General features: G+C 39.4%; 1 protein-coding gene and 1 pseudogene across 2 annotated transcripts; one reads left to right on the top strand and one right to left on the bottom strand.

The window, feature by feature from the left end:
* Positions 1 to 355: 355 nt before the first annotated feature.
* Positions 356 to 3,350, bottom strand: LOC109477736 (annotated as a pseudogene).
* Positions 3,351 to 9,348: 5,998 nt separating this feature from the next.
* Positions 9,349 to 18,985, top strand: LOC109477911. Of its 2 annotated transcripts, XM_019779376.1 has the most exons (14): positions 9,349 to 9,652; positions 10,626 to 10,692; positions 12,344 to 12,434; positions 13,005 to 13,095; positions 13,538 to 13,623; positions 14,063 to 14,156; positions 14,730 to 14,758; positions 14,912 to 14,962; positions 15,287 to 15,384; positions 16,058 to 16,197; positions 16,353 to 16,415; positions 16,624 to 16,670; positions 18,084 to 18,235; positions 18,769 to 18,985. In XM_019779376.1, exons 2-14 carry the CDS (start codon positions 10,638 to 10,640, stop codon positions 18,972 to 18,974), a joined length of 1,203 nt encoding a protein of 400 aa, XP_019634935.1. In that variant the 5' UTR covers positions 9,349 to 9,652; positions 10,626 to 10,637; the 3' UTR covers positions 18,975 to 18,985. The 2 variants fall into 2 exon arrangements, with proteins under 2 accessions (XP_019634935.1, XP_019634936.1); XM_019779377.1 differs by lacking the exon at positions 14,912 to 14,962.
* The last annotated feature ends 336 nt before the right edge of the window (positions 18,986 to 19,321 follow it).

Raw genomic sequence — 19,321 nt, 5'->3', positions numbered from 1 at the left:
ATTTGAGCACTTTATCCGAGTACATTTCTATCACCAAAAGTCATGAACGTCTACAAGAGCTTTTTTTCCACAAAATCAAACAAAACTTATTATATATACATGTAATCAAAACGACAAAGCATAACAAAGAAAGAAAGAAAACGTCACCATTGGTACTAGAATTAAAGATTACAGTCGATGTGATATGCGAAATACAGAAGGCAAAGGTTAAATGTAATTTTTTGTACTGATAAAGGTTACAGAACTTAATGTTATTACAAGTATTTTCTTTTGTTACCGAATTACCTTAATGACGGGGTTATAAACCACTTTCGTCTTTTCGTCTATGTGCATTTTCTAGTGCTTAAGAATTTGTTTACACACTTTCCTTCTTTTTACCATAGCTAGTTGTTGTGGTTTTGGCTGAGCCTAAACCGTAGGCACCTGCCATGGCGGCGTGACCATACGGTGTGACGTCATCATCATCCTTCTGCCTGTCCGGTATGGTTTCATACAGGTGAGGCTGATCCTCCACTGTCTCATACGTATGGTGAAAGAACGGGTCAATGTTTCCCTGATTTCTCGTGTTCCTCTCTTGCTTACCGGCCAGTATGGCCAGTAGTGCCTGAACTACAAAACAGGATAATGCGAGGACTGATAGTGTGAAAAAGAAGGTGATGAACAGATCCCCTAGATTAATAGAAGGAGTAACGTCCTGGTTTGAATTTAGTATGAAAACTATTTGCTGGCTGCTGTTGTCATTTTCTGTTACCGAGGTTGTTAAAGCAGAGAACGTAGCGACGCTGTTGGTATGAACAGTGCTAAAAGACGCCCAACTCTTTAGTTCAGAAATGGTATAATGGGCTGTAATGTTCACACCGCCTAACCCAAACAGCGCTGTACATGAAACCGTTTTATTGTACCATTGTTGCGCGAGGATTTCGCTGACTTTCAACGTAGAAATGGTCTTTCCTCGAAAGTTACAGTCACCGCCCGACTGTGCGGAATGGTTGCCAACAGATGTTTGCGGTTTGCGGCACCTGAAACCGTGAATATTCAGTGAGAAGGACGTCGAGGTGTGGGCGTCTCCAAGGCTGACACGCGTCTTCATTTCAAATGACACGTTTGTGATCAGAAGGGTCAGGTTATTAGGAAACGTCCAATTTATGTCTGGAGGTCTCTCTTCCCAGTATATCTCACACGTAAAGGTTCGACCTTCATCTTTCTCAGTTATTGTGATTTTTGGAGTTGGGCACTGCAAGGACACAATCATGTCTCTTGGTAGGTCACTTAACGCCCTGCCCTTGAGACCTTCTGGATAGAAACAAGCCAATGGCATAAACCCTAACGAATGAAAAGCCAAAGAATCTAAGAATTTACCAGATTCAAATAACCAACGGAGAGAGCATGTGCAGCGGAAAAAGTTTCCACCAACAGCAAGCCTGGAGACCTCCCACAAGCTAACGCCGAAGTCACTAAGTTGGAAGTCGAGTTCCTGTATACTTGTGATTTGATTGTCCGAAAGATCGAGAGTCTCTAAGAGATCTAGCTGTATAAATGCCCCTGGTTCTATGTACCGAATACGATTTCTAGCCAGGTCTAAGGTACCGAGTAGTCTTCTTTCCTCTGCAGCAGGAAACCAGTGCCTTCTCACTGCTGTAAGGTTGTTTCCAGAAAGACGCAGTACTCTAAGACGATACAGCCGATCGAAACTGCCTGAAATAATAAAAAAAATGTAGATGTAGTATATTTCATCATTGAGCAGAATAATGGAAATATCTAAATGTGAGAACAAATGATTGGGGCTTACAAAATGTTTATAAGTGTTAACTACGTAGATTGCAAGCTTGTAATTAGTACAAACCTGACTGCCAGATTGCCAAGTATGGAACTTGTGATCAATTTAAATAGCTTTTGTTCATAAACAAGGTCATGGTTCTTCTGGAAAGACGTCAGCATGTGTATATGAAACAAATGGCCCATTTATAAGAATGCCAAAAATGTAGACAATAACCATCTAAGTCAGATCTAAAACACAAATAATTCTATACTATTACGTAAATCGTGTGTCCAACATTTAAGATGTGTCAAAGCTTGTCACGAAAACATGGTATTCTAATGTTGACAACTGTCACAATAGACCTAAAACAACCAGACATTACAGTGGTGAAATCGTTTGTTACCTTTGTCGATGGTATGTATTCTATTGAAGCGTAGGTCCAAGATCATCAGGAAACAGAGTTGTTTGAAGTATCCTGACTTGATTTTACCCAGCTTGTTCCAAGATAGGAGTAAACCTAGAGTGTCCAAGCAGGAGTCACCAGTACAGAAGGCCTGATCTTCTATGTAGGCTATGTCGTTATGAGCTAAGTTGAGAAAGCCACGAACGTCAACCAGCCACATCTTTCCTAGATAAGGAAGGTTGTTCTGGCTAAGGGAGAGGTTGAACAGCTTGTACTCAAACCCTTTAAATGTGGCGTTGTCAAGAAGTATGAGGTTTCCTGAAAACAATTTCATAATGAACAATAAGAATGGTTAAAACACTTTAATTTCCATATCATCACAATATTGACCTGACCCAAAATCTTACGTGTTAGATTTGAAGATCTTCACAAATTACAAATTAGCCTTACAGTAAATGCCATTCATGCAGGATCATCATATGGACATCTTCATCATATTTTGTATGAATATTTATTCCAATATGAGTTCTCTCTGTTACATATTCTGCACTTTTGCGGCTAATCAATATGAATCGCTTCGGTACGACAGCAATGCAAATCTGTTTAGTTATTTAATCATCATGGTCAATGTACATTACCATTAGTAACAACTATCATGGTAACAATGAACATCATATTTAAATGATTACCAGAGAAGCACGTCTATCAAAAAAGGTTGGATATAAGAAAATACACACTATGAGTATGATCCCCCCAATTATGAAAAAAACTAATTTGTGAAATGATTATCTATATTGCCATTAATCAAATTTATATTATATTAGTATTGTGATTAAGTGAAAAGTTTCATCTATTTTGTAAAACAGAATGCAGCTCACCTGGTTCTATGTAGAGACTTTGTAGATGTTTGAGGTGGCTGATGTCGGTTGAAGACAGGCGACCCAGGCGGTAATTTCGGAGCCACAAGGTGGACGCCTTCTGAACAAGCGTGCAGTTGGGAACAACATCTCTGCCGTGAATCTCCACCGTGGTATCACAGATCACACAAACATTATCAGTAGATACGGGCGGATAACATTCACCAGCGTATATAACGTGACAATTAGAGCACGATGTATCAGATGATATACACGGTATCGCAATTATCAAGGCGTAAAGTATATCAATTGTAAAGACATGTTGTGCCATTTTGTACCGCTTCGTACTGAGTGGTAGATATACCAAGTGGGAGCTCAGGTGCTTACAAAAAGCGCTGCTGCTGTATTCTTTTATATAGCGATATGAGAAATGATTTATTCATAAAGCGTAGGTTCCCTGTATAGATATGTGTTCGGAATGACATAACAGCGAGGGGAGTGGTTAGATAAGTTCCAGAGACGATAGTCTACGTATAACTACTATAAGATATGTTGGACATAGGAAAATAAACGCTATGGCTACAGAAGAGCATGCAAAGAGTACATGTAGTCATCACAATTCTGTTACAATCATACAAGTGTAAATTTTGCGTATATTCAAGCTCCATGTGTTCTTTCTGTACTTCCTCACAGGCAGCACCACTTCTTGTGTTCTTGCGCATCTAAAATGTACATTCGCTCATTCCCTCACTCACCTATAAATTCACTCTTACTGTCCCATACTCACTCACTCACGCACGCACTCACTCGCTCGCTCATTCACGCACGCACTCACTCACTCGCTCACTCACACGCACGCACGCACTCACTTATTCACTCACGCACGCACTCACTTATTCACTCACTCACTCACTCACTCTCACGCTCTCACTCACTCACTCACTCACTCACTCAATATCTCTTTCACTCACGCACATACGCACGCACTCTCACGCTCTCACTCACTCACTCACTCACTCACTCACTCACTCTATCTCTTTCACTCACTCACTCACTCACTCACTCACGAACGCACTCACTCACTCACTCACTCACTCGGCGCTCACTCACTCTCTTATTCCCTCACTCTCACTCGTATTCTAAGCTTCTGGACCGCTGGGTTAGCCGGTGAAGCAAATGTGCAAGTATGTCTGAACCAGACAATTTAACCACATTCACTGCTGCAGGGATATATGCCAATCCCTCGGCTGTGTTCACATCTCCGTAGAAACCAACGTAAGCAGAATTTTTTACAGCAGAGACAGGTCTCACTGCTTTCCATCAATATTACATCAGTATATTCATCTACAACCACACCACAAGTCTTTAACCGATCAAGAAGAAAGTCTACATCCTTAAGAAAAAAAGGTCACGCTTTTTAAGTGTGAATATAAACTCCATAAGGACTAGAAAGGCCAATATTTGCTTTGGAGCAAATACAGCGATGGGTTCACCACATTTTACGACTTGGCAGGGAAAGAATGAGAAACACAAGGGAAAACAATGATTTACATTGATATAACTATAATATGAAGTAAAATACAACTAAAACAACAGTTGGATAGCTATTCCCTACTTTATTGGTTAGGATTTTTAATTGCATAATGCAAACTGTTGATTTTTCGAAATAAAAAAAAACACGTACCACTGCCCGCCATTCCTAACTGCTGGAGCAGGAAAGCTTGAAATACCTACCAAAACACTTGAATACAGACATACTGTCAGTATGGAAATGCTTCTGTGCAGGTGTTAATCAAGTTAAATCCCAACAGCCAATCAGCAAGAAGTATAGAGGAAAGCTGCATGCCTATTGGTTGATGCCCTGCATTCCATTGTGATGACTCATGCCCAAACGTGGTAAACAAGGCACACTAACACAGTAATACATTTGCTATAACACAGCCAAAAAACTCAAATAAAACCATTCTAAAAGCCTGTATCACAATAATTTAAAAAACTCCTAGGGGTATTTGCCCACTGTACCTCCATACCAAATTTCAGGACCTTGGGCCCTAAAATGAAGAAGCTGAATCCATTTAAAAAATGGCAGGAGAAGGAGAAGAAACATCAGAAAAAGCAATATGGGTTCACCACCACTTCGTGGTGTGGTGAACCCATAAATATTGTATCGATAACATTAAAGTTTCTGTTACATGGGCAATTTTTACGATTATGAAGAATCATGATTTATAGGTCACATTGTCAACCATCCTTTCTGATATCAATATACATATACTTTGATTATACAATGATAAGGGATAGGACACGTCTGCAACTTAATGTTTAATATTTCGGAGATTTACAGTGTCATTTGTTCAAACAAACGGTTCATGGTACTTGTCTTTAATGCTATACAATGTATATGTGGGTCCTTAGCGAGTGTGGGACACTTAACCATAAAGACCCTGCTACATGGACCATTTATGGTGCTACAGAAGTCACTTTCCGTAATTGCTTGTCCACCTAGTTAGACTCGTATTTTCCAAGAACTTCGTAGAGTGGAACATGTTGCCACCAAGTACAGTTGGGGCATCATCACTTAAAAGCGTTAAACAACTCCTGCAATTAAATGTGCAAAGATTGGGTGTAACAGGTCGTTCGGTGTAATATAGCCAGCTTGCCGCCCCGCCGCTTGTCTGCAAAGCTGGTGTGTTACGCTGAAGGGCGGTTATACCGGCTATACAGATTGATATTTGATGGCCCTGATTGTATACTTTCAGGAAGCCTTGAAACGTAAATTGGGAGAAAAAGTTGATTGATCATTTGAAATAAATGATGGTGATGTCTTGTTTGAAGCCAAAGAAACCGCATAGTTAATTGTTCACATTATTACGTGTTTCCAGCTAGTCTCTGCTTACCAAACACATTTGCGTTCCAAATACACATGATTTACATTTTACAGTTTAGAAATTTGAGAGAACACGGCTCCATAATTGGTAAGGATGGAGATACGACCGTTTTGGCGAGTTTGAAAACCCAAACAAGTCGTAAACACAGAGAGTGTGTTATTCTGTTTACTGGTAATGGGAGGGAAGGGAAATTCCAAACCACGCTTAAGGGAAATTCCAAACCATGCTTTTATGGATATTGGGCTAACAGCAAAGTCTGTGTGTAGGGGGGTGCGGGGGCATGTTCCCATAGAAATGTTTGAAAATTCACCTTTCTGAAATGGCATTTCCTGCGTTTTTGAGGATTTCAGAGGAAAAATCGGAGACAAATAAGACTCCAGTCCTGCTGGTGACACAAAATCAGTTGCCTGCACAACACGCCTGGCCGTGAGCGGTTGCGTGCATCGTTCGTTGCGCAAGCTTGGTTGTACGTGCTTACAACGTACGATCCCTGAGCGATTGCCACTTTACCGTATGCAGGCCGTACCTACACGTGCTGCTTACATACGGTACGTACCGATACGTACGGGGAACGCGCGTCGCCCGTACTGGCTCGTACGGGGGGTGAAAGTTTAACATGCACTTAAAGTGCTACGGTGTATCTGAGTGATGCCAAATCCGTAGGATTCCGTACGGAGGTGGTACTCACCACGCACGGATCCCTTACGTTTGCCCACGTTTTTGCACGCAGACAGCACGCAGATGCACGTACGGCGGGTTGTGCCCCCCCCCCGCTAAACATGGGCGCGGCACACGTGTGAAGAACACACGTTTAAACGTTTTGTTCGCAATTACGTAGCTCTAGCGTTTACCTCGTGAGACTTTATAATGATAAACATCATTTTGCCCCAGTCATTTCTTGTCTAGCAGCACTTGTCTGCATCTTTCTCATTCTCATTTCTTTACAAGGATATAAAACACGTCAAAGCCAGACAATCAAATCGCATGCAGAGTTGCATATTAAATACATGTAATCACGTGGCTTTCGATGCTGTCAAGAAACTGGTGCGCACTGTTTGAAAATATATCCAGGGCAGACAATAACTTTTCCACCATATGAATACTTTATTATGTGCCATGACGAAACTACACGTTTATATACAATACTACTTTAGTAACTGCATCTAAAGTACATGCAAGGTATTAACACAGGCACAGTCTAGAAGAAAAAGAAATATCACTATTTTGGCTATATTTACATTATCAGGTAAAAATACTATTTCTATTATCACTAGAACCTTTACAGCCATGTTTTTCGCTCATCAACGTCACATTCTTTCTTCTCATCAACATCACTATTCAGAACTGAGACCGAGAAGTTGACATCTCCTGTGCTGAATGATCGGGATCGTTTTGGACCAATCGGTTGATCATGAATACTTTGCATGTTCATTTCATGTAGCTTATACAGAATACCGTCGGAAACAATGTCTGTCTCAGGGCTCGAAACTGGTTTTCTGTTTTCTTTTCTGTCCCCCGAACTGTAACGGTTTCCTTTGCTTCCATGTGTGCATACATTGTGCAGGTTAAAGTTGGGAACCTCCCGTTTACCGTCTGTACTTGTTGTTGTCATTCCGTAGGCCCCCGCCAGGGTTGCTTGTCCGTATGGCGTAATGACATCATCTACATTATGTTCGTCTCGTATCGTTTCGTAATGATGGCTTTGAGGAGGTTGGTTATCGACTACTTCATTCGCAACTGTGTCTCTTTGATTTTGCAGATTCAAATGTTCCCTTTGGTTCAACCCTCTTACATTTCTTTGCACTTGATGATGAATGACAAGAAAACAAACCAATGCAGCAAAAGACGATGTTAAAAAGGCCGTAATAAGAAGGTCCCACAAGTTGATGTTAATACTCTTATTCTGTTTTGAATTCAGTAGAAAAACTATTTGATCTCCTTTAGTGGCATTAAATGTTGACATAGGTGGTGGTGTAGAGAGTGTTGTCAAGTTTTCGTTATCAGTCGTGTTTATGGAAGAATAGAGCCTAGTCTTGATCACATTCAAGGATATATTATGTCGATGTGTAACTATTTTTCTACCTCTCCTTTCTGAAATAAATGATGTACAGGAAATGACTTCGCCGCGCCATTTTTCAACAAAATTTTCATTAACAGTCACGGAGGATACTGTCTTTCCGACAAAGTTACAAGTACTGGCATTGGCACTGAGAGAGTTAGAGCCGCAGCAATTGTATCCCTCTGGGTTCATGTAAAACGACGACGTGCTGTTTACTTGCCCACTCATGGTGGTTGATTCCATGCCAAATGGTATGTTCGTGACTTCAAGTTTTGTGTTATTTGGGAGCACCCACATAACTTTGGTAGGCCTTTCTTCCCAACATATTTCACAATGGAAGGTCCGGTCGTCATTTGATGTGCTGATTGTCACTTTTGGAGCCGGACACTGGAATGATGCTATCACAGGCATTGCCAGGTTACTCAAGCCGGTGCCTCGCAGATGTTGCGGGTGGTGGCATGTTTGTATCGCGAGGTCAGATCTAGTACCCAACACTCCACGTGACTTGAGAAACCAGCGCAGTGCGCATGTACAGCGTAAGGGATTACCCTGTAGTTCTATAGAAACAGACCCCCAGATGTCGAGGGTCCAATCTTTAATTCTCAGCTGGTCTAGGTGCAGACTTGTGATCCGATTGTTGGAGAGAACAAGGGACCCCAGGAGGGGGAGTTCTCTAAGTGCCCCTGGTTCGATAAACATGATTTGGTTGTCAGCCAAGTCCAACATACCGAGCAGCCTTTGTTTACCTAAGGCTGGAAACCAGTCTGCCCTGACCACTGTCAGGTTGTTTCCTGCCAGGCTTAACATCCTCAATCCTACGAAAGACCAAAGGTACAACTTCAACAAGGCTTCATCGGGTCAGTTTTCACCGTTCAAAATCCATTTTCACCCTTCAAAACTCAATTTTCACCGTTCAAAACTCAAATTTTCACCCTTCAAAACCCAATTTTCACCCTTCAAAACTTATTTTCATCCTTCAAAACTCAAATTTTCACCCTTCAAAACTCAAATTTTCACCCTTCAAAACCCAATTTTCACCCTTCAAAACTCAAATTTTCATCGTTCAAAACTTAATTTTTCACCCTTCAAAACTTAGTTTTCACCGTTCAAAACCCAATTTTCACCCTTCAAAACTTAATTTTTCATCGTTCAAAATTCAATTTTTCACCCTTCAAAACTCAAATTTTCACCCTTCAAAACCCAATTTTCATCGTTCAAAACTTTTTTTTCACCCTTCAAAACTCAAATTTTCACCCTTCAAAACTCAAATTTTCATCGTTCAAAATTTTTTTTTCACCCTTCAAAACTCAAATTTTCATCGTTCAAAACTTTTTTTCACCCTTCAAAACTCAAATTTTCATCGTTCATCGACTCGTCCCCAGGATACTATGGTCGGCTCTTCCCAGTATGCTTTGCGCGGAGAAAACTCTCCTTCCCAGGGCAGTCAAGTACATCATACGTTATTCGCTGCAGTCTCGCCGTGCCCAGAACGTAATTTTATATTATACCGGACGCTGTGGAAGGAAAACATTTCCAACACGGTTCCAACCGCACCAAGGCACAATTTTCAACCGCGCCGAGGCAAAATTTTCAACCACGCCGATACAGCTGTAACGTTAGTGGACGATCCCTTACGTGTCAAAGGTTACGTCACCACATGCTGCTAGCAACGAAGGTGGAGGAAAGGTACAGTACGATTTTTGTTTGTGTTTTATTCCACAATAAACATCTGAATCACCGTAACTTTTGGCCATGTAGATTGTCGCACGAGCTTGTGTCTGAAACGGATGCAGACAGAGACGTCAGGCTGTTTTTGTAAGTTAGAATGGGGAGGGGGGGGGCGGCGTTTCTAATCTAAGTACTTTGACTAAGTTAGAGTAGTTTTTCGTGTTTATTGTTGTGGACAGAGTCCGACAGACTGTTGTTGGTTTCTTGTAACCCAAAAATTTACTGCTCCATTGGTTTGGGAACTGCTTGTATTTGTTTTGAGTAGCGGACAGACGTATATATTTTCCGACATAAATTTAATTCCCAACTATTTTCCACTGACACAGTTTCTCCAAATTGTTACATAACTGTTTTGGCGCGATCACTAGCTAATCTTACCCATTGCATTCTAAAGTTGCAGCCTGCTTGTACTTCTGCAGACCCAAACTTGTTACACTTTCGTAGCCCACATTTTGTTGCTTATGCATAGAGCTCATTGTAATTCATTCTTTATGTGCACAGATTGTCTCACCTTTCCTTACCTTTTCTTATTCATTTCGGACCATTCATTTCCACCCTGCTCTTTCTCACTTCTCATATTATAAAATTTGTTGTGAACTACCGGTATCTTCCCCAAATGTATCATCCTATATGCTGTCTGTTGCATTGTTATGAATATGATATGACATGTTTTGCGTTGCGGATAATTAGAATGTGGAGGGGAGTGTTTCTACTTTTACTCTAAGTCTAAGTTCAGTAACGGTTAGTTTTTTTCGTCTGAATTGTTGTGGTCAGACTGTGAATGGGGCTGCCTTTCCACCGAAAGTTCCCCAGAGCCTTGGACAAGTTGGGATTTGAATTTGAAATAATTATATATATAGCCGGTATAACCGCAGCTGGCTACATTGGTCTATTCCACTATTCATTTTCTATTGCTTTTCTTTGATTACAGTCAAGTGGAGTTATGGACAGACACGCTGCTGGGGCTCAGGATCCCTTCCCCCATCATTTTGACACTGGTGAGAAATTCAGTTTGGAATTGGATATTTGTTTCCAATATTCCTGTTATGGCATGTCAGCATGTAGTAGTAGAAATATACTAAAATTGACTATTTTGAAAGGGAACTTTGTGACTGTGTTGAAAAGATGATAATTGTTGGTATTTTCCATTAATTTGGTTTGGTTTGGCTGTTCATCATGGGTGGCTGGCTAGTACAGGGGTTTTTCTAGAAAAAATTGGCATAAGGGAGCACGGCGAGGGAGCGAAGCGACCGAGGGGGGGTTGGTGCGGAAGGGGGGTATCCCCCCTTCCGCCATGTGAAGCCTTTGAAAATTTGAAGTGGAAATGGGTCATTTTGAGGCTACTTGAGGAGGGAAATTTGAACTCTTTCATTGTATATTTCTTTGAAAACAAACAATTATTGTACATAGTAATAATAATGATAACCTGGTTGTAAGGTCTGTTTACTTGGATTTTACAACACCTTCAAGGCTTCAAAGGCTATTTTTGAGATATCATCAAGATTTAGACACTCACTCACACAGTCCTCTTAGCTTAGGAGAAGGATAGATAATAACTAAAATAATTTAAGGTTATTTTTTTCAATATCTTTCCCAAATTTCTATTCATGCATTGCACACATGTATTTCCCTTATAAATCTTAAAGTCTTAAAATATAAGACTTTATATATAATAGTACAATCAACAGTACACAAAATCTGCAAATCACCCTTTATACACTTTTACACAACTAGTAGTTACTATTAGTATTAGCTCCAGATGACAACATTGGGTTTGCAACAAGCTGAAACCTTCCCATGGCACAATTGCAACAGGTTCATGCAAGCTGCTACAAACTCAGGTCTCATGTTTCACTTCAGAGCCTGTTCTATAGTATGCAAATGAGGGAGGTCTAGCTACATGTCTTTGAGCAAGTTCTCAATGAACATTGTTCATTCCATTCAAACTTTTACTACTAGAGCTAAATTTTCGTGTTTGTGGTAATATTTTGGAATCTTTATGAGAGTAACATAGTTTGCAATGCTAGAATATATTGTTATGTGGTGTTGTTTTTGTATTTTTACTGGAAAAAGATAATTTTGAAAAAGACTTAGGCTTCAATCTGAAAATTGATATGAGGGCGCTAGTTTGTTACATGAGGGCAGCGCCCTTGTTCCCCTGTTCAGAAAAACCCCTGTAGTATATTGTAGTAGAATGGTTTATTATGACATGTCGGCATCTATATCACAACAGTGGCAGCCCGCAGGCTGAATTGATGATGTGATATTACACAGATTGACTGCACAAGAGCATTATATACATAACCTAAAATCGAGAGTCATTACATACACAACGATCAAAACAATTATAAAATAAGTATACATTAAAATCGGATAAAAATACATGTTATCTATCATATAGGGCAATATAAAAACAATTAAAATGGAATTACGTATTCAGTAAACGAACCATGTGCGGTACAGCACTCATTCTATAACGTTCGGTTCGACACTTGAGAATGTCCAGATTACCAGCAGAACGAGTCTGTTGGCAAGTAATGTTCATTCTTGTAGGCAGTAGTAGGTGGCGGTATTGCAAATTGCATGAAGTTCAGCTATGGCATAGCTTATGAATTGTGCTGTTTACTAGTATTTAAATCCTTTTTTCAGTTGATGAGCTTCTAGAGGACTATTGGAGGAGAGGATACCAATATGCAGAAATATCAGAACTCCTTTCTAGATTTCACAACATTGACCTGAAGTAAGAGTCAGTTTTGTATTTGGTAAAAATTTTTGTTTTGATTTTATGTTCGTTAATCATGATTTTACACCATGTACATTCTTGATACTGTTCATACCGTGTATGAGTATGACGGTTGCTGCATTTAATTTCCACTTCTGTTGTAATATGAACATGTGAAGTATTTTCTTTTAACTCGCTATTATTTATTTTATGCTAATTTAACATAATCATGTTGGCTTAGGACACACCAATTTAATTTGTTGGCTCTCAGATTCACCTCTTCGTTTTTTATGATTTGCAAAAAAAAAATAACTGCAAAATGATTACATTTTGCCCCCAGCGGTTGAAAGCTCTTGTCTTCCCAGCTGTTGTAACAGTTTTTCCATCTATCAATGCAGTGGTTTGATAGAAAGTTCAAAATTCATGTTTAAATTTTGGTAGGTTGACTTAATAGCTCCTATTGTAGCATTTGGGGCTATCAAAGGATGCATAGGCCTGTTTTTTTTTATTTTTGCCCTGTCTCTGGGAACCAACAAATTGAATTGCTGTGGCCTTATTAACATCTTTACTGGTACTTATTTTATGCAGTGTGAGGCAAATCAAGTATAGGTTCAGAAAGTTGGGATTGTCAAGGTACGGTGGGGCTGACCCAGACGAGGCAGTACGTGCAGCAATTCGGGTAAGAAATGCACTATAGTTAACTGTAATTCACTTTATGTTCACAGTAGCAAAAGTTTACGGTCTGAGAAAAATGGGCATGCTCACTGTGCTAAATATTCATGGTGGCGACAGGTGCAGGAAAAAGAAAGTCCAGGAATTATTAACTGTAATGATAAGTTCATTGTTCAGCAGTGATAGTGAAAACACTGTGAACATACATGTAACAGCAAAGCAGCAGCAAAGTTTAAGGATGTAGGAACATCAGTTTTCATTATTTTATTCTTATGGAGGCAAGGGCACTCTATTGATTGTATGAACTCTCAAACTACCTGTACATTTCCAAACATTTTTATTTTACTTAAGGTATGAACCATTAATACATATCACACTGACATATTACACATACATTTGGTTGTGAGCCCCCACTCTTTTGTCATAGAATCCCCTTTTCTTTCTTTCAGCGTGAGCTTCAGGGACCAAATAAGCATTCTGGCTACAGAAGGATGTGGAGGTGCCTTAAAAGAAATCATGGGTTAAATGTCAGGAGGTGACTATAATTTGTATTATTATATAGCTGGGTGACATTATTAGAATGATGATGATGATTAAAATAACCGACCCCTTTTTGACCATTATCCAGGGGCAAGGACACTACTAGTATTAGTGTTAAGACTTGTAGTATTTATCTATCAAACAACGCATCATAGTTTATTTTGAATCCTTTGTTTGAAAATACACTTAACAGAATTAAAAAGATTTCAATGAAATTTAAACAGGAGAAGAGTAAACATAATATTAAGGAAATTGTGTCATATAACTGTTCCAGTTGGATAGGCTATATGATAATAATGTTAATGCCCTGCCTTATCCTCCGTGTATATGTTGATAGTTCATCTGATTCTAAAAGAAATATTAAATTGTGGCAATGTAGAGAAATAGTATATAGCTGTAAATCTGACTTAATGTTTCTTTCTGTGGCTTTTTAGGCGTACTGTCCAACAAATACTTAGACAAGAAGATCCTGAGGGGTCAGCCCAAAGAAGAAGGCGTCGTCTTGCACGCAGAAGATACTTCAGCCGGGTAAAAACTATGTTTATTTTTGTAGTACATTTTACTGTTAAATTACATATGAAAATAAAACGTAAAAAATACATTTGATTGTAGACTATGAATCCAATAGTATTTTTGTAGGTAGATGAACCTACCGGTAGTAATCATAATTACCCAGGGTTCAAAATTCGAGATGATATGTACCTTTCTGCATTTAAACTTATACCAGTGCGCCCAATCTTTGATTGTGGGTTCTCTGGTCTATTTAAGTTGCCTTTGGAAAATGTGCAATTTATACATTGCACTTCCAATAGCGGTGTGTTGGAAAGCCATTGATGTATTGTATTTTGTAACTCGAATTTTGGAGGGGAAGAGTGTAGCAGTGATGACCCGAGAAGAAGACTGGAATTTAGGTTCAGAAAAGTTTGGTATTTTGGTGTCGCGGATGTTCTACTTAATTTTTAGGGAGCTGCAATGTTATTGATAGTGCCATAGGCCTTGGTCAACTGTGTTATCTTTTTTTTGTGAATTTTGACATGTTAGCAATAACATCACATTGATTCTCTTGGCCATTCTATGGCCAATTTCTTATCTGTATTCCAGGGCCCAAATCACGTATGGCATATTGATGGGTATGTACATGTTGCACCTATGTACACAAATGTTAATGGGGCACATTTGCTGTGTATTAGTAATGTCCTTGGTATTAGTATACTTGCTCATATGGTAATAAGTTGTCTTTGTTTGCGTTAAATATAATTTTTTGTGGTCAAATTTCCTCACAGGAATGATAAACTTAGAGCTTATGGCTTCTTCATTCATGGCTGCATTGATGGGTATGTTCATTTTATCTTCTTCATACTTGTGTGTAGCAGTTATGTTTTTTAATTTGACTGTTGATAGTTGATTAAGCACCATTTTTTTAACAGGTTCTAATTTTTTTTCGAAAGTTGAACCCTGTCACAAACATTTTATGTTTGTTATGGCAAATGTTCAGATTAAGTATCATTTCCTATACAGCTTCATGAAGCCAACAAAGAATCTATTTAAGCTCAACAGTCCAGGAACATTTTATTGACAGTCTCTGTGAACAACAAATTTTGATGAGTAATTTAGCGTAAGTGTACATTTTATGACAGACTATTTTCTTTACACTGTAGATACAGCAGGCGCATCATGTGGCTGAAGGTTGGACCAACCAACAAAGACCCCAAAATTGTTGCCAGTTTCTACCTAGATGCTGTCTGCCAACTTGGAGGTGAGCAGTCTTTGTTATTTGGGTCGTTACCCTTGGTCTGTTGTATTATTTGCCTAGTACTAAAAGCAATTTTCAGACTAATGTATTAATTAAGTACTGTAAATTATTTCATGTTCACTGCACATAGCAAAAGTTTGTAGTCTGAGAAAAATGGACATGTTCGCAGAACTATACATTCACGGTAGCAGCAGGTGCGGCGTCATGGTAATAAAAAGTTTGCGGTACAGTCTATTTCAGTCCATCCTCTCATTCAACCTTAAAATTCCATGTAGGGCTCCTCAACATCAAGCGTTTCCATATACTGCCTTGTACACAATACCCATACAGTGTTTCTAATAACAATAGTTCTCTAATTCTGCATACAGTGCTTATTTGGCCCCAAAATTAAGAAATCTAATTATACATTTAAAGAGATGGCAGTTGGAGAGGATGACTTCACTATGTGGTGTTGGTGAAGTCATTATATAATATTGTCAAACCATCCATTGAATGGACTGAAATAATAACTGTTGTCTTTATGTAATATTACACGTACAATGTAGTGCCTGAATTGTTCTGTTTTGTCAAATATTCTAATACCCTAGAACCTATCAATACGATAATCCATTGGCATTGTATTGCCTGTTTCAGTTAAAATCACATTTTATAACTATTAATTGCCAACCTCTCATAGGTTGCCCCTTGATAGTCAGGAGCGATCCTGGATCAGAGAATGTCGTGGTGGCTGCAATACAGTGTACATTTCGTGCACGTGATGCTGACGAACATGCAGGCCCTAAAAGTCACCAATATGGAAAATCTGTCCATAATCAGGTACAAATGTTCTGATCAATGTTTAATGACATTCTACCAATGTCTATGTGTGTCACAAAGTTTATACAAATGTAGCATTTGTCTGTAAAGAAAATAACATAACAGGTCCTAGATTACCCATCTCACGGTCAATGTTTTCATTTTTATGTTTGCAGAGAATTGAAGCATTTTGGTCACATCTTAAACCAAGACTGCGGTGGTGGATTGAAGTTTTCCAGGTAACCACGTGTATTTAATATAATAGGATTTCTCTTACATCCAAAGACCTTTGTGATATAATGCAATGTGGCAAAAAATAAAAATCTGGTTTTGAGCACAAGTTGCAAAGACAAATATTGCAAGGTAGATGAAACTTCTTCATATCAATCCTATATACTTAGTATTGCATATGGTAATTTTACTGTTTTTCATCTTCATTGTTCTTAGGGCTTGGTTGATGATGGAGACTTTGAAGTAGGAAATTGTATTCACACGTGAGTATTTATTTATTTGTTATATTGTATATTATGTGATCATAGTTCAAATTTGTCCATCACAAGCATCAAGAGACATAGACTTTCAGTTCGCACCGAGCTGACCGCATTGGAGAGGTGACTGCTAATTGTTAGGCCACACCTACTTAATTTTATGGATGACATTAAAAAAAATCACATCCTCCGAGGCTCTGCCTCTAGACTCAGGTAGTCCATGGTAGTTAGTGTCAATAGCGAGCCGGAGGAAGCTGAAGGACGGCACCCAGGCTACTGAAGCGTCACGACTCAAGAACTTTGTACATACTTGACTATGTACAGTGCTGACTCATAAACTCCGCAAAAAGCCAGCATGTACAGGCTTGTCGTATATACGTCGCTATGCACTTAGTCTACTGAATTCTGTATCTGTGTCAGTATAGCCGGTATAACTGCCCTTTGGCGTAACACACCAGCTTCGCAGGCACGCGGCGTTACGGCAGCTAGCTATATCACACCGAATGACGTCTTGTTACACTCAATCTTTGCACATTTAATTGCAAGTGTTGTTTAAAGCTTTCTAGTGATGATGCCCCCCCTGCCTGTACCTACAATAGTTCTGGGGAAATACAAGTTTTTGAACACCTTGGTTGATAACTTTGATATTTGAAGGCATGACTGTTTCTTGTTCTTTTCTGGGCTGGTATCAGATACTCAGTGGTTGGTACGTCCACTAGTTTATTAGTCATTTTGTACATCATGCACAGTCTGGACATACTACATCTGTCTTCCAGCGACCCCCACTGTGGGTTTCTTTTCATTTCCGTTACACTAGCACCCCTTTGATAGTTGTTCGTGCAGGATCTTGCAGCTTGCTTTTGTTCTGTCCCTTTCCAGTTTGTCTCTGTCTTCCTTTGTAATATGGATCCCATACTGTCGCGGCATATTCTAGGTTTGGTCTTGCAAGTGACGTGTATGCAAGTGTTTTTACCCTTGTTGGGCAGGACGACAGATTGCGCTTAATCACTCCCAATGTCTGTTTGGCCTTCGCAGTGATGTTGTTAACATGGGTGCCCCACTTAAGGTTACTTGTCAATGTAACACCGAGATACGGATGGGTTTTTTTTGTTGCCAAGGCTTGACCACAGAACTGGTAACTAGTTATATGTAGGGTTCGTTTGTTTGATTATAAATTGATATATGCATAATGTAGCATTTTCTGGGTTAAACTGCATGAGCCATTTGCTTTGCCATTCTTCCAGCGTGTTCAGATCTTTTTGTATAAGTTGTGAGTCCTTCTGTGTAGACAGCTCTACATACAACAGAATTTAATTATGTGGTGTTTATCAAATACATGTACAAATGCATCATGTGACATTGTTGTAGTTGTCCTTTTGTGTACTTCTGTGCAATGACCCTCATCATTATCATTTACAGCTGGTGTCTTCAGTATTGCTTAATGCCCATTGTGGCACAAGATTTGGACACGTTCGCACAAGACTGGAACGACAGAAGAATCCCACCCCACCACAGCGCATTGGTGCCTGCGGGACGCCCAAATGTACTACACTTCCTACCAGAGCAGACAGGTACATGCACCACTAAATAACCTTAAAACTTACATCATGCTTACTTGTTTGTTTGTGTTTCCACATATTTCTTATTATCATAACTTAATGGATTGTTGAACATGATGACTAAGGTCAATTTTGGGCCTCTTTCTGAATTCTAGTTTGTCTGTTTCACTAACCTCGAGGTGTATCAGTGTAGGGTTCCATTCCTGTATGATTTAAATGTTACAGTCCAGTATTTTGCAGCCTGTACCTACATACTGTGTGTAACACATAGACACAATTTACCAATCACATGTACTAATAGACAAGAGATGAGTTATGGTAATTCACTCATTCTTATTGAAAATATGGTAACATGGTCTCCTTCGCTTCTGTCAGGATAATTAACCTTGGGGGAGGGGAGCAAAACATCTACATCCAGATCTTTACTGGAGGGACATAACAAACTTTCAACTGCCAGTGAGCTGGCTTTGGAAACTGTTCACTCTCTTTACGTATGATAATATTATGCATCACTCTATGTGGCCATTATTCATCTTGTGCTTTAGGTGGTGAGGATCAGCTTCAAGTTGTTCCTGGTGGGATGATGCAGGCAGCAAGACGTCATTGTAAGCAATACAGTATGGTTGGGAGTGAGAGGTTTCATAGATATGCAGGCGACATGCTGACCAGAATGGGCAGGACATCTCCCAACAACACCAACGAAGCTATCAACTTGTACAAAGACCTTGTGGTCCTAGCAGCTGGGATGTAAAAAGGGGTGGTGACTACCTCAGTACCTGTATATATGAGACTTGTAGTAGCATTGTACAGAAAACAACCACAGGTACCCTGTATCTTGTCCAACCGTAACTATTTATATTATGTCAAATCCTGTACCAGAGTTTTGGATATGTAGAAGACCAATGTCACACCATATACCGCATCATAAAATCTAATTAGTCAACTTCTGAAAATGGGGTAATACAACTAGTCTTTAAGCATGTGCTTTGATATAGTTATCTTATTCTTTCTGTTAAGATAATGCTACACACCTGCAGATATGTTATCTAAAACAATAGGAACACATGTGTATGAAGCTTACCTTAGGTAACCAAATCA

The sequence above is a fragment of the Branchiostoma belcheri genome, unplaced genomic scaffold (genome assembly GCF_001625305.1).
Source record: "Branchiostoma belcheri isolate BF01 breed outbred unplaced genomic scaffold, Haploidv18h27 scaffold41, whole genome shotgun sequence".
Lineage (NCBI taxonomy): Eukaryota > Metazoa > Chordata > Leptocardii > Amphioxiformes > Branchiostomatidae > Branchiostoma > Branchiostoma belcheri.
The sequence above is the reverse complement of the archived record's forward strand: the minus strand, read 5'-3'. Positions and strand labels throughout refer to the sequence as shown.